The 12,980-nt window shown below is 54.2% G+C and overlaps 4 protein-coding genes across 4 annotated transcripts; all 4 read left to right on the top strand.

Moving 5' to 3' along the window:
- J7T55_006730 (ribosome biosis protein brx1) lies at positions 1–2,817 on the top strand (the record flags this gene model as incomplete). The annotated part of the gene is made up of 10 exons (XM_053131887.1): positions 1–21; positions 96–108; positions 184–573; positions 647–727; positions 798–926; positions 1,355–1,452; positions 1,524–1,656; positions 1,711–1,855; positions 1,932–2,149; positions 2,213–2,817. The coding sequence occupies 10 exons, from the start codon at positions 1–3 to the stop codon at positions 2,815–2,817; spliced, it is 1,833 nt and encodes a 610-aa protein (XP_053001493.1).
- A 942-nt stretch (positions 2,818–3,759) lies between these two features.
- Positions 3,760–5,090, top strand: J7T55_006729 (uncharacterized protein; the record flags this gene model as incomplete). The annotated part of the gene is made up of 2 exons (XM_053131876.1): positions 3,760–4,521; positions 4,578–5,090. The coding sequence occupies 2 exons, from the start codon at positions 3,760–3,762 to the stop codon at positions 5,088–5,090; spliced, it is 1,275 nt and encodes a 424-aa protein (XP_053001492.1).
- A 1,185-nt stretch (positions 5,091–6,275) lies between these two features.
- Positions 6,276–8,755, top strand: J7T55_006728 (histone deacetylase; the record flags this gene model as incomplete). The annotated part of the gene is made up of 5 exons (XM_053131865.1): positions 6,276–7,849; positions 7,903–7,966; positions 8,030–8,113; positions 8,166–8,340; positions 8,418–8,755. The coding sequence occupies 5 exons, from the start codon at positions 6,276–6,278 to the stop codon at positions 8,753–8,755; spliced, it is 2,235 nt and encodes a 744-aa protein (XP_053001491.1).
- A 1,120-nt stretch (positions 8,756–9,875) lies between these two features.
- J7T55_006727 (uncharacterized protein) lies at positions 9,876–12,195 on the top strand (the record flags this gene model as incomplete). The annotated part of the gene is made up of 4 exons (XM_053131854.1): positions 9,876–10,431; positions 10,484–10,825; positions 10,929–11,128; positions 11,188–12,195. 4 exons carry the CDS (start codon positions 9,876–9,878, stop codon positions 12,193–12,195), a joined length of 2,106 nt encoding a protein of 701 aa, XP_053001490.1.
- Positions 12,196–12,980: the final 785 nt, after the last annotated feature.

Raw genomic sequence — 12,980 nt, 5'->3', positions numbered from 1 at the left:
ATGGCTAACGACGAGTACGATGTCAGTCTTCACCCTCAACCCTCCGTCCCTTCTCTTCTGCCCTGGCTTTGCGCTGACCTCGCATCTCTATACAGTTTCTTTTCAAGGGTAATGCTCCCCTCGATGCGTCCGCTCCCCCAGGGGTCCCTCCTTGCGATGCAAGCTAACACCGCCGTCCCGTAGTTGTGTTGATTGGAGACTCTGGTGTCGGAAAGTCCAACCTGCTCAGTCGTTTCACCCGAAATGAGTTCAACATAGACTCCAAGTCTACCATCGGCGTCGAGTTCGCCACCCGCTCCATCCAGGTCGACTCCAAGACCATCAAGGCGCAGATTTGGGACACCGCCGGTCAGGAACGATACCGCGCCATCACGTCTGCGTATTACCGAGGTGCCGTCGGCGCCCTGCTCGTCTACGATATCAGCAAGCACCAGACATATGAGAACGTCACGCGGTGGCTCAAGGAGCTGCGGGACCATGCCGATGCGAACATTGTCATCATGCTAGTGGGTAACAAGAGCGATTTGCGGCACCTACGGGCTGTGCCGACAGAGGAGGCCAAGGCATTTGCGAGTGAGTCTGCCCGCTGCCCGACAGGGTGCGTGGAAGCGAGGAAAATGGACTCAGGCATTGACCTTTTGAGCAGGCGAGAACCACCTATCTTTCATCGAGACATCTGCTCTCGATGCCAGCAACGTTGAGCTTGCATTCCAGAACATCTTGACCGGTACTTTGACCCCCCCCCCCTTCCTTCTCAAAGCTGCACCCTGTTCATTCACTAACCACCTGCTCCTCAGAGATCTACCGAATTGTATCAAGCAAGGCACTTGACAGCGGCGACGGTGCCCAGGCCACCATCGGGGCAGGAACCAACATTTCTCTGAGCAAGCCAGCCGACGACGGCACGAAGGCAGCGGGCAAGTGCTGTTAGACCACCAACCCGAAGGAGCCCTCACGGAAACAGCTCATGGAAACGAACTGATGATACATGGCGTCACATATTCTATGAGAAACATGCCGGCGGAGGAGAGCCATTACTACGATGGTGTGATGATGGGATTATGGATCTGCGGTTCTCAATGGGAGGTTTTTGACGATTTTTCTAATCAGGGAGTCATGCTACTCGTTTAACTGCTATTTTCTCTGTGTACCTTTGTGAATTCGTCGTCGTAGTCTGGCGTATGCCGAGTTGAATGAGAAACAACAGTAATGATTTGAAATGGGCCCCAGGGTCTCGTGCGCGTGTCCTTTGTTGCTGTTGGACTCGAGGGCGGCTCAAGACGAGCTAGCTGGCAGGCGGCACTCCGAGGATCACCTACCCCTCAGCGAAACGAAAACACTGACACGTGGATAGACCACCAGCAGATGTTGTTCCGCCTTGGTCACGGACACCCCGATGGTTTCGACAATGTTGGGACGATCAGGTCCACGAAACACGCCCGTTTGGCTGAGGTGTGTGGTCCACCTCCCGCCCACCGCCAAACTGCGACATCGAAGTTGCCCGCCATGGTGGGTCCGGACAGGAGGTCCCCCCCGCGCTAGAACTGGGCACCTCGACAATGCCTGGCCGTGCTCTGGCCAGGCCATCCCTGCTTATCGATAAGCACCTGCCAGAAATTTTGGCCGGCAGCCAAATCGAAATGCGACCGACCAACCGTGAGTCCAGTTCTGCCATACACATTTCGACTGAACTCCCGTTACCCAGGCCAGCCTTGATTCCTATCGAGAAGATGGCGACAGTATACAAGTCTCTCTCTAAATCTAGTGGTCCCAAGGACGACGAGAATTCCAGCCATGGCCCAAGGAAAAATAAGCAGAGAGTCCTGGCTCTCTCGTCCAGAGGCGTCACGTACAGGTGAGACAGTTTTGCGCCCGCGAGAGATGCGTCCTTGAGAATTGTGTGGGCTAACCGAGCGAATAAATATTAACAGACATCGACACCTTCTCAATGATCTCGCAGCCATGATGCCTCACGCGCGGAAAGATGCCAAGTTCGACTCGAAATCCAAGCTGTACCAACTCAACGAGCTGGCCGAGCTGTACAACTGCAACAACGTGCTCTTCTTCGAGGCGCGGAAGGGTCAGGACTTGTACCTGTGGGCGAGCAAAGTGCCGAACGGTCCGACCGTCAAGATGCACGTTCAGAACAGTATGGCCAACTTCGCACGAGTCGGGTTTTGGACTGAGGCCGCAGGCTAACATGAGCATCCAGTGCACACTATGGAGGAGCTACATTTCACAGGAAACTGCCTGAAGGGCTCACGGCCGGTTTTGTCGTTCGACGCCGCATTCGAGACAGATCCCCACCTGCAGGTCATCAAGGAGCTCTTCACACACATCTTCGGTGTGCCCCAAGGCGCAAGGAAATCGAAGCCCTTCATCGATCATGTCATGGGCTTCACGGTGGCGGACGGCAAGATCTGGGTGCGCAACTACCAGATCAACGAGGTGGAGGCGACGAGTGCCAAAGCCGACGGCGAGGACGATGAGGAAGCAGAGAAGGCGTCAAAGAAGAAGCCATTCGGCGGACGGAATAAGGACACTGACATCAAGCTGGTGGAGATCGGCCCGCGGTTCGTCTGCACGCCGATCATCATACAGGAGGGCTCGTTCGGAGGCCCCATCATCTACGAGAACAAGCAGTTCGTGTCGCCTAACCAGGTGCGTTCCGAGCTGAGGAGGAAGAAGGCTGGGCGACGGAACATCAGGGCGGAACAGGCAGCGGAGAGCACGGGCAGGAAAGGCCAGCTCGGCTTGAAGACGGATGGGGAGAACAAAAAGACAGATGTTTTGTCCACCAAGGCCGTCTTTTCTTAAGCGGTACCTTCTGTATTGGCGTTGGGATTTGGAAAACGAGGGGGCGTGTTTGCTATACCCTAATAGAGTGCTTCCTATACAGGCTGCCGGGATCCACTGAACAATTGAAGGTGCATCGAAGTAATCTAAGACCGTTGGGCAGACGTATAGTGCGTCTTAGAAAGAAGGGCAGTATAATCCCTCTGTTGCAATCCATTTGCAATGACCTCATTCAGATAGGCCAAAGTTAGGATTCTTCGAAGTAATATCTTTGTAATTGAATCCACGCAGAAGTGTCTGCATCGTTTCTCGCATCGGGGCTCGCGACCTGCATGTGAAAGGGATGGGTCCACAGGGCAGGCTCAATACGTGCAGACCCGAAGCTGGATGCTAGGTACTGTTACTCGGCACAGTAGATAGATGCGACTACCCTGGACCAGACTGGCTGTAGATATGTCATCATGCAGGCCAATGAGAGCTGCCTGCTGTATCGAAATGAACCTTGCTGCTGGTCCAACCACCAGTGCGACCTGCCGCGGCTAGTAGAGTCAGGACAACAACATTGGTTCTGCCATTTCATCCTCATCAACTCCAAGAACCACAACACGCATCTGCACATGCTCCCCACGAGAATGATATCGTGTGAAGCAATGATGCCTGCAAACTTGGATTCCCTGCTTGATAGCCCCAACGTCGGGGTCCGTTGCCTGTGAGGTTATCGGGACAACGACTCGGCTGCTGGGGCATTTGGGAATTAGAACAATTTCCAAATCTCTCTTGGTCGAGGCAGATCCATTCTAGCGATTCTTTTCATTCGAGAATAGTTAGGATATAGGACTGAGGAGCACATTCTACCACATTTCAGAGTCAGGAATTCTCGGGTGTTGTACGTTTTCCCTCTTCGGTGTGTGCCGCTGAGACTAATAAATATTAGAGGGATAATCACGTGTTGAAGTCGGCGATATGGCTTTCGGGATCTCAAAGGAGTCTTCGCGGGGCTCGCAGCCTTCCCCCTCTACTGAGGTAGAGCGGTTCGAGCCGGGGATTATGAAAATACCTGTTGAGCTCACTATAAAGATCATTGAGCTCATGGACTTCCGCAGTGTATTGAGTCTCGTCCGGACAAACAAAATGTTCAAGGAGATCTATGATGGTAATCGAGGGCACATTCTCTTGACTGTCTTGAAGACGGAGTTGAGCCCGTTCGATCAAGCCTTGCAAGTCGTTGCGTTCGAGCCCGAGGACATCGAAGTGCCACTGGGCCCCTGCTTGCGCCGAAGGATATACCACAAGAACAAGCTAGTTTGTGAGGGAGATAGACTCCAACCAGGGGATGATGCTCATGTTCTGCTTCGACCTCTTGTGCTCGATGAGGAGCATTTCGAGCGTCTCCTCCGCCTTGTCGAGACCGTCAAAGCATGGGAACAGTTATTTCCGCGGTACCGATTTCAGACTGCGTCGGATTGTCGAGAGCTACAACCTCATGAATCAGAAAGACTCAGAGCAGCTCTGTATCGCTGGATGTCTTACGCCCAGTTCTTCCACGGGGATCTCCCGCGACCCAACAACTTTGTACCTCAGCATGGTTCCACGGACATCCGATGCAAGCAGCTCCGGTTATTGTCGGACCATGAGCTGCATGAGCTGGACGACCTTTGGGAAACGGTGCGACGCATGGTACAGGGAGACATATGCCCATCTACAGAGGCAGTGTTGAAAGACATGGTAAGACTCTGGCTTGCCTTATTCTTCCATACGTCAAATGCTAATGAAAATTGCAGGATTATTCCATCTCGAGGGAAGAGGCTGAGCGAATCGGCTTTGGCACGTCCAGGCTGAGCATGATGCGGGCTGCATTTAGCTGGAACGACTCGACCTTTGTGGACTTCGACACCAATGTGAATTCCGCCATCGTTGACACAGTTCTCAAGCTGTCACCGGCTGAGATCCTGGACTTTGCTACCAACAAGTGCTCGAGAGATAGACTGGTTCGTGAGGTTCGCCTGGCGCACCCAAGCATTCTCCTCGACCGGCAGAGCCTTGGGCATGCTCTTTCTGCTGTAAAGGACGAGCGGCTTGAAGACCGCGAACCCTCACCGTCGATGGGTTGCTATGGCGCTCTCAAAGATGCGAAGGACGGCAGTAGCGGCGGAATTCTAGACTTCATGGCCTTGGACGAGGAGATACGCGGACCTTGGTCTCGGGAAGGCAAGAGGGGGCTCGGCTGGTCTGCGCAGGAGGAGCCAGACCTCGGAATCCGCGTGGTCATGAACAAAGGTCGCCTGGAGCCGTAGAGAGCCGCATCGCATCACCTTCATGTATGCACGTCGTGTTAGGCCGACCAAACAGATGCAAAGTAGTATCCCACGAACTCACATCTAGGCAGACGTCTATTGGCATACGCCTTTGATGCACGTTTCTGATGCACAGCCATGGCTCTTGAGCGAGCGTCTTAATTTCCTTTGTTGCAACATACAGCTCCTTTGAGACGTGGCGAGGAAAGCCGGGAGCAGTAGCAGTCAGCAGGGGGTCGAACAGCAGCATTCAAATTTAGTAGTGAAGAATCTAGTACAGTAGATCGTAAGATTAACAACACTAATTTTGATACAATTATCATCAATTGCCAGCCAGTTCTCTGCGTTTGCGTGGGTGAGCAGAGCAATCGGGCCGTAATATGGTATGGGTGAGTGGTGTTATGGCCCTAGCGTGGGCTGGCCAGGCCGGCTTTGAGACTGCGACCAGCCGCGTCGCAGTCGGTAACTTCGTCCTCATCCCTCACAACCACGCCGACTTACATCGACTACCACGGCGCGCAGCGCTCCGCTACAGCACCTCACTGGGCTACCACGGCGCAAGAGGCCTCTGAAACCCAATCTCAGCATAGCGTCATTTGTTTCGGCGCTGTGCCCGAGGCGCCACACGGCGACGCGCATCGGCTCTGCCCGTGGATAGCCCTGTGCCTTCCCTGAGCAGCCTTACAGCTGTTGCAGGACGCCTGCGCAAAGCGACATCAAACTGTTCTGTAAGCTGATTTTCTCCGTTCTGGATCAGATCTGCAGCCATCAGGGATTTCAGGCGGCTCAAGCGAACGCAAATGCTATCTCGTGGTTTTGAGAGTGCGAGATGGTGGGCGTCCCGCTTTAGTGAAGAGATCAAGAGATCATATGCTTCACCGATGAGCCGCCCACACAACCTCTCACTCATGAATGGGATGCGGTCGAATCGATTGTCAGATATTGTGGCAATGTCTCTACACGAATGGTTTCGACTTGCAATCAGAGACAAAGGCGCTCATTCAACAGCCATCCTCCCCTGACCATCTCGTTACATCTCACGCCATCTATGCCGCCCCTCTTGACAGCGCTTAGCTGACTCTTCCCAGGTCTTCAATTCTCAAGGTAGCCGTTGCACCCTTGAACGGTTGAGAGACGAGTGGTCGTTTTGGACTACGTCCCTGGACAATGGTCCTGACGACCACGATGGAGGAAGTCGACAATGATGTTGCCATGGAAGGCGACAATCAAGAAGACGCCACCAACTACGTCTTTGAAGACTATGGGGATCCTGCTGCAGGTTTCCAGGACAGCACACCGTCAGATGAGCCTGACGTTGGAGTTGAAACGGACACGCCGCTGGACTCAAGAGACCTGGAGCTCATAGGTCGCGAACGGCGGCAACTACCAACAGGCTGCTGTTACGATGACAGGATGAAGCTACATGCAAATGCTGACTTCGGCCCTAAACCGCACCATCCGGAGGACCCCGGGCGCATCGAAGCGATCATGATGAAGTTCAAGAAGGCAGGCTTGATCTTCATGGGGAGTGATTCTGAGTACGTCCAAGTACTGCGGACAAATCCTACAAAGTACATGTGGAGGATTCCAGCTCGAGAGGCTACGGAATCAGAAATCTGCAATGTCCACCTGCCACAGCATTATTCATGGGTTCGAGCTCTGTCCAAGAAGTCCACGGAAGAACTGCGACAGATTACGAAATTGATGGATCTCGGGAGGGAGTCTATTTATGTCGGCAGCATGACTTTCGAGGCCTCCCTCTTTTCTGCCGGTGGCGCCATCGAGACATGCAAGAGTGTGGTTGCTGGCAACGTCAAAAATGCTTTCGCAATCATTCGCCCACCTGGACACCATGCAGAATACGACATGCCCATGGGATTCTGTATGTTCAACAACGTGCCCATCGCAGCGCGGTGCTGCCAGATTGAGTACCCAGATATCTGCCGCAAGATACTGATCCTCGACTGGGATGTCCACCACGGCAACGGCATTCAAAACATCTTCTACGACAACCCGAATATACTGTACATATCTCTCCACGTCTATCAGAACGGCGCTTTCTACCCCGGAGCACCTGAAAATGATAATATTGCTGATGGCGGGCTGGACAAGTGTGGCGCGGATGCGGGTGTAGGGAAGAACGTCAACATCGGCTGGCACGATCAAGGTATGGGTGACGGCGAGTACTTGGCGGCTTTCCAGAAGATCGTGATGCCAATTGCACAGGAGTTTGACCCCGACTTGGTCATCATTTCCGCCGGCTTTGATGCCGCAGACGGTGACGAGCTAGGCGGATGCTTCGTCACGCCGCAATGCTACGCCCACATGACACACATGCTTATGTCTCTCGCGGGCGGGAAACTGGCTGTCTGCCTCGAGGGAGGATACAACCTGCGCGCCATCTCTGACTCTGCTCTGGCAGTGGCAAGAACCCTGATGGGCGAGCCGCCGCCAAGGATTAATCTTCCCAAGATCAGCAAGGAGGCCGCAAAGGTCTTGTCATACGTCCAGGCATACCAGGCACCATACTGGGAATGCATGCGTCGCAGCATCATCAGCGTCCCCGAAATCGTGCAAAATGATGGGAAGAGGCTGAACGAAGTCCTCCGGGGTTACCAACGCCAGAACTTCTCGCAAAACCATGGCATGTGCCCGCTATATATCCAACGGGACGCGCTGTTCAGAACATATGAGAACCAAGTGTTGGTGACGCCGGACATCGACATGGCGAGACACATTCTCGTCATCATACACGATCCGTAAGTGTGTCCCTATCCCAAGCATACTTGAAACAGAGTGTTGACTGGTGCAGGCCTGAGATCTTGGCGCAACCAGACCCCTTGAAGAAAACCTTGGAGCCTGGCAACGCTTGGGTGGTAAGTGGTTGCTGTGCAGATCCACAAAACTCTATTTGTGCATACTGACCTCAGAATTCGCAGGTTGACGGCGTCACGCAATATGTCGACTGGGCCGTATCAAAGAAGTTCGGCATCATGGACATCAACGTGCCTCGAAACCCTACAGTATGCGCATTTCACCTGATCTTTAGATTTTGTATGACACTAACATGTTCAGGGCAACATGCCTTATACCCCCGATGTAGAGGAGAAGCAGCTCGAGGCTGAGATCAAGGAGCTGATTTGCTATCTCTGGGATAATTACATACAGCTGTACGAGAATGCTGACGAAGTCTTCATCATGGGGGTGGGCTATGCTTATCTCGGAGTTAAGATGCTCCTCTTAAATAGAGGTGAGTGTGCGGTACCCGCCTAGGCCTCCCGCGACGCAAATTGCCCAGCAGTCGAACTAACAAGAATGAACCCACAGACTGCAAGATGAAGCTCTCGGGCGTCGTCAATTTTGTCACCGGTTCCCTACGACCCATTCGATCTGACACAGACGAGCGCCTGTCAGCGTGGTACAAGGAGAACTCGAGGGTGTACGTTTCAAAGGAACACTCGTGCTGGACAGACCCCAAGCTGCAGGGCAAGGTCAGGAAGAAACGCTTCGGCACGGTACTCCACAGCCCGGCAGTCTCACTCAACGCTATGATGAAGGAGCACGCGAAGGAGGTACAGGATTGGATCGCGGCCCGGAGCTTTGAGATGCCGCGACTAGGAACTGGAGGGGACAGTACGGAGGATGAGGTTAACAAGTTGACTTAGAAGGCTGGCACTGGGCCCTCGACTCCTGTCAGACATGCCGTGAGGAAGCGACAGCGGGGCATGGGGCGGGCTATGAGGCGGGTTCCGGATACGGATGATTCCCTGGGTGATGAGAATGAGTGTGAGCTCTCGCATTAGTAGATGACTTGGCATGCCCATGACTTTCTTTTTGGGCAGGCAAGCTTAAGGGCTCAGTCTGGTAATTTGGTGGGTCGTGCCCTGGAGGAAATGCAGTTGGTTGTTTCTGGGCGCTGGCGCAAGTTTGCCGAGATGCCTTCCATGATCCGTGCTCTGCTGAGGAAGTGAAAACTAAAGAATCACGAATGAGAGAAGCTTTGGCAGTAAAACCAGCAAGTTTGTGTTTCTTTCCCAAACACATTCAAACAATTAAATACATCCTGGACGGAGCTGGGGCATGCTGCTTATCGACACTGATGATCTTATCGATAAGATAAGCCAACGTCAGGGGCCAAATTTCAAGGGCAGGCTAGGCTGACTACCATCCATCGCGTCGCTGTCTCGAGATGAATCGTCAACCAAAACCAACCCAACATCAGGCACCGAATGTGAAGCCCCACTTACTCACCCTCTCAATACTCATTCATCACAGCCGCAGTCTATATTATCGAAGGCTATAGCTTCTGGGCCTTTTGCGCATCTTCTGCCCGGCTTGCCGGCTGGATCAGAACCTCTCCTCGACTCATCTCGAAAACTTGGGGGAAGATAGGAAGCTAGAGGACCATTATGGATCGGGACCGGCCAGCACCAAGCAGAAGGTTAGTGGAAAAGCTATCATGATTTATTCCTGCTTTTATTGTGTTCAAATTCCCTGGTCTCTGCCTTCCACTAGCCTGTGAGCTTCTCACTATATATTGTGCTTCGCGGTGGACAATAGGGCTCTCACCCAAAGTTGGGATGGAATGGCACAATGCGATATTTCTTAGGTGAATGGCCATCGGCACGGACGACGAGAATTCGGATCTCAGGGAATTTAAACCATCGCGCGCACGACGGACTCGATAGTGTCGAATCTTTTTCTTCTTTTCTGTGACTCTGGTATCGTCTTTCTTGTTGTTGTCTTTCTGTGAAGGGCATACTCGACAAGAAGATCCAGGCGGAAATGGCTTCCGCCAAGAGCATTCGCGCCCGTATGCGCATCAACAACCTCCTCAACCCCCTATGCCCTTCTTCTTCGCGCCCTTGCTCGCCTCCTCTTTCCCCTCCTCCCTTTACCAATGGCTCAATGCCAATGACTATATTGGCTGCGCCTCTCGACCCTCCCACAGCCAATCGGTGTGCGGACGTTGAGGTGACGGCATGGGGGCCGCCATCGGAGGATGAGGATGAGGATGAGGAACCTCCCTTCATCATCTCTACTCCAAAGTACGAACCGTCAAGATCGCTGGCGGTGAACACCTCTCCTCCGGTGTGGGCTCAGTCCAGCCAGCCCTCTCCTCCAACACCTACTCATACCCCAACTGGCGCCCGTCTCTGGGGAACACCAACTCCGCCTCCCTCTTCTTTGATACTCGCGCCATTCAGCCCACTGCTTTGCTGGAACATGGAGAAGCCACTTTTTCTTCAAGAGACTGATCCGAACTCAATCAGATACGACGATGGAGAGGTAGTGCGATATGGGGCTGGGGAGTCGTACAGACCCTTCAATAGCGGCAGTGGTAATAACAGAGACCGGTCACCGCGCAGAGGCAGGAGCCCCTTGAGGGATAGGGACCGAGACAGAGATCGAGACAGGGACAGAGACCTCCGACCAAGATCACCACCTCCTGTCACAAGCGACAGTTACGTCCCAGGTAGATCTCCGCGGCGCCGTTCTAGAAGTGCCGATCGGTACAGGGGAGCGGATCGAGGTCGTGACGCAGTTGGCGGTGGTGAGAGTTGGCGACGACGGGACAGCAGTCGCGGCCGGGCCAGGAGTCCAGTCAGACGGCCTTCACCTCGAAGGAGCCCCCGGCGGTCTCCACCACGCTACTCGCCTGCACCGAGACGGGACGATAGGTTTTCGGACAGAGCACGGTCTCCACGCCGTGACTTTGACAGCAGAGACGCTAGGTAAGCTCCACCATTTGTTTACCCCCTCCGCTCCACTCCGTTCCACTTCACCATCATCATCATCATCATCAGCAACGACAACCATCATGGCACGGCGCAACAGGCACTACGGCCGGTACTATCATGAGTACGACGACCGGGTCTATGACAGATACTTACAATGGCGACCCCCTCACAGACGAAGATCACGGTCTCCGTTTGATCGCGACCGCCGTGACCGACCCCGATCTCCATTTCGGCGCTCTCCCCCAGCTGGACCTCGCGGCGACAGATCTTATCGACCTCGATCACGCTCTCCAGATCGTCTAGATCGCCTAGATCGCCGCGATGACCGATATGGCCCAAGCTCAAACTACAGGCAGCGCTCGCCTGTCAGAGACCGAGAGGTGGTCATCCCCTCTGCCATCACATCGCGCTCAAACTCACGCTCGCGCATCTCGTCGCCCCGCCCTGGTTCACGTGGGCTCGATATCCGTTCTCGACCACGTTCGCCCGTTTCACGATCCCCAGCTGGCCTGAGCGGCGCCAATTCCATTCCTGTGCCTGCTCGCACGTCAACACCCAAAACCGCGGCAGAGCCCTTTCAGACGCCCCTCAAGTCGCCACAGCGTGCCAAGTCGCCACAGCGCGCCAAGTCACCGCCTCGTGGTCCAGCAGCCCTGAGGGCTCCTCCCACAGGTCCCAGTGCCACTAGAAACTTCAGCACTCCCCATGCGACGCCTGCTGCCTTGAGAACTACTCCGGCCCCATCGTACTCTTCGCGTGCAGATACTTCAGATACTCCCAGCCCAACAGTCCCACCCTCAGGTCCTCGTGGTTATGGGCCCCCGAGAGGCAACAGCTTCAACTCTCGCGGTCGAGGAGGATGGGGCACTCCAGCTTCTCGAGCGCCGTTCGCACCAGCGCCCGCCGCGTCACCAGCGACCCCTCCCACCGGCCCCAGCAGTGTTCCTACTGGCCCGCGCGCATCATTCTCATCTAGAGACACGCCTGCACCATCTCCTTCTATCGCATCCAAGCCCTTCAACCCGCCCACCGGCCCGGCTGCCCAGGGCGGCCAGCGCCAGACTCTCGCGCAGAACCTCATTGCTTCGATGCCGCACATAATTTCTGGCGGAAAGCTCGACCCTGCATCCACACCGCTGACCACCGGCGTAACCAAGGACCTCGAGGCACACCATCGTCGTCTCAAGGAAGAAGAGGAGCGCATCCGCGAGGAGCTGAGGGCCAAGGACGAGAAGCTGCGCAAGAGCCTCCGCATGTGGGAGAAGCTCGAACGCGAGTCCAAGAGCTTCGAGCTCAAGAGTGACCTGAGTGAGAGCTCCCTCAGGACGATCGCCGGGGAGGGCGTGGGCGGTGCTGCGTTTTAGTAAAGGGCGTCTCCCGGCAAAGGCTGGATGAAACATCACTTTTGCGAGCCGGTCACTTTCGATCAAGGTGGCCATTTTACCAGGCATCACTTGCATCTGGCTCCCTACTGGGTTGACCGATCATCAAAAGGGCCCGTCATTTGTGCTGCATTCCTACCTTTTTCTTTCTTCCTGAGCGTTCTCCGCACATTGCGACGACGGACAACACGACGCTTGCGAACTGAATGAGCAGAATTCAAATAGTCCTGCAATATTTGCCGCGCATGCAGAACTTCAAAACGAACAGCTGGAGTGCTCTCTTGTGCGGGCACATCTGGTAATCGGCAATGAAGGGGATTTGGCTTTGTGCGCTCGCTGTACGATATGATACGATACGATTACTTGCATACTGGACCTGCCTGCCTACCCTGGCGTATCCACGCCACCTCTATCATCTTTGAGGTTAGTCACGCAGCAGGACATGAAGAAAAAAAATTGATGGCCTTGGACCCCCTGAGAGAGTCGACAATCATGACGCAAGGGTGAAGGTTGAGAAAGTCAGGGCTGTCCAGTGAATTCTGGATTATTCGATTCATTAGCACCATACAGAGGCAGGCAGAGGGGACGATACTGGCATCAATACATATCCATACATCGTAGTAGTGGAAAGCATTCTGGCAATGACGTCCCAACAAGTGATCACGCAGTAGCTTGGAGATTTTGGCTTCATTGATTTTTTTGCTTTTCATTTTCTGGAGTTGCGTAGCTACTGATTCACTACCACTGCCCAATGGACCGACTCCATT

Source organism: Diaporthe amygdali (assembly GCF_026229845.1).
Source record: "Diaporthe amygdali strain CAA958 chromosome Unknown NODE_1_length_4327563_cov_65_473760, whole genome shotgun sequence".
In the NCBI taxonomy this organism is placed as follows: domain Eukaryota; kingdom Fungi; phylum Ascomycota; class Sordariomycetes; order Diaporthales; family Diaporthaceae; genus Diaporthe; species Diaporthe amygdali.
The sequence above is the reverse complement of the archived record's forward strand: the minus strand, read 5'-3'. Positions and strand labels throughout refer to the sequence as shown.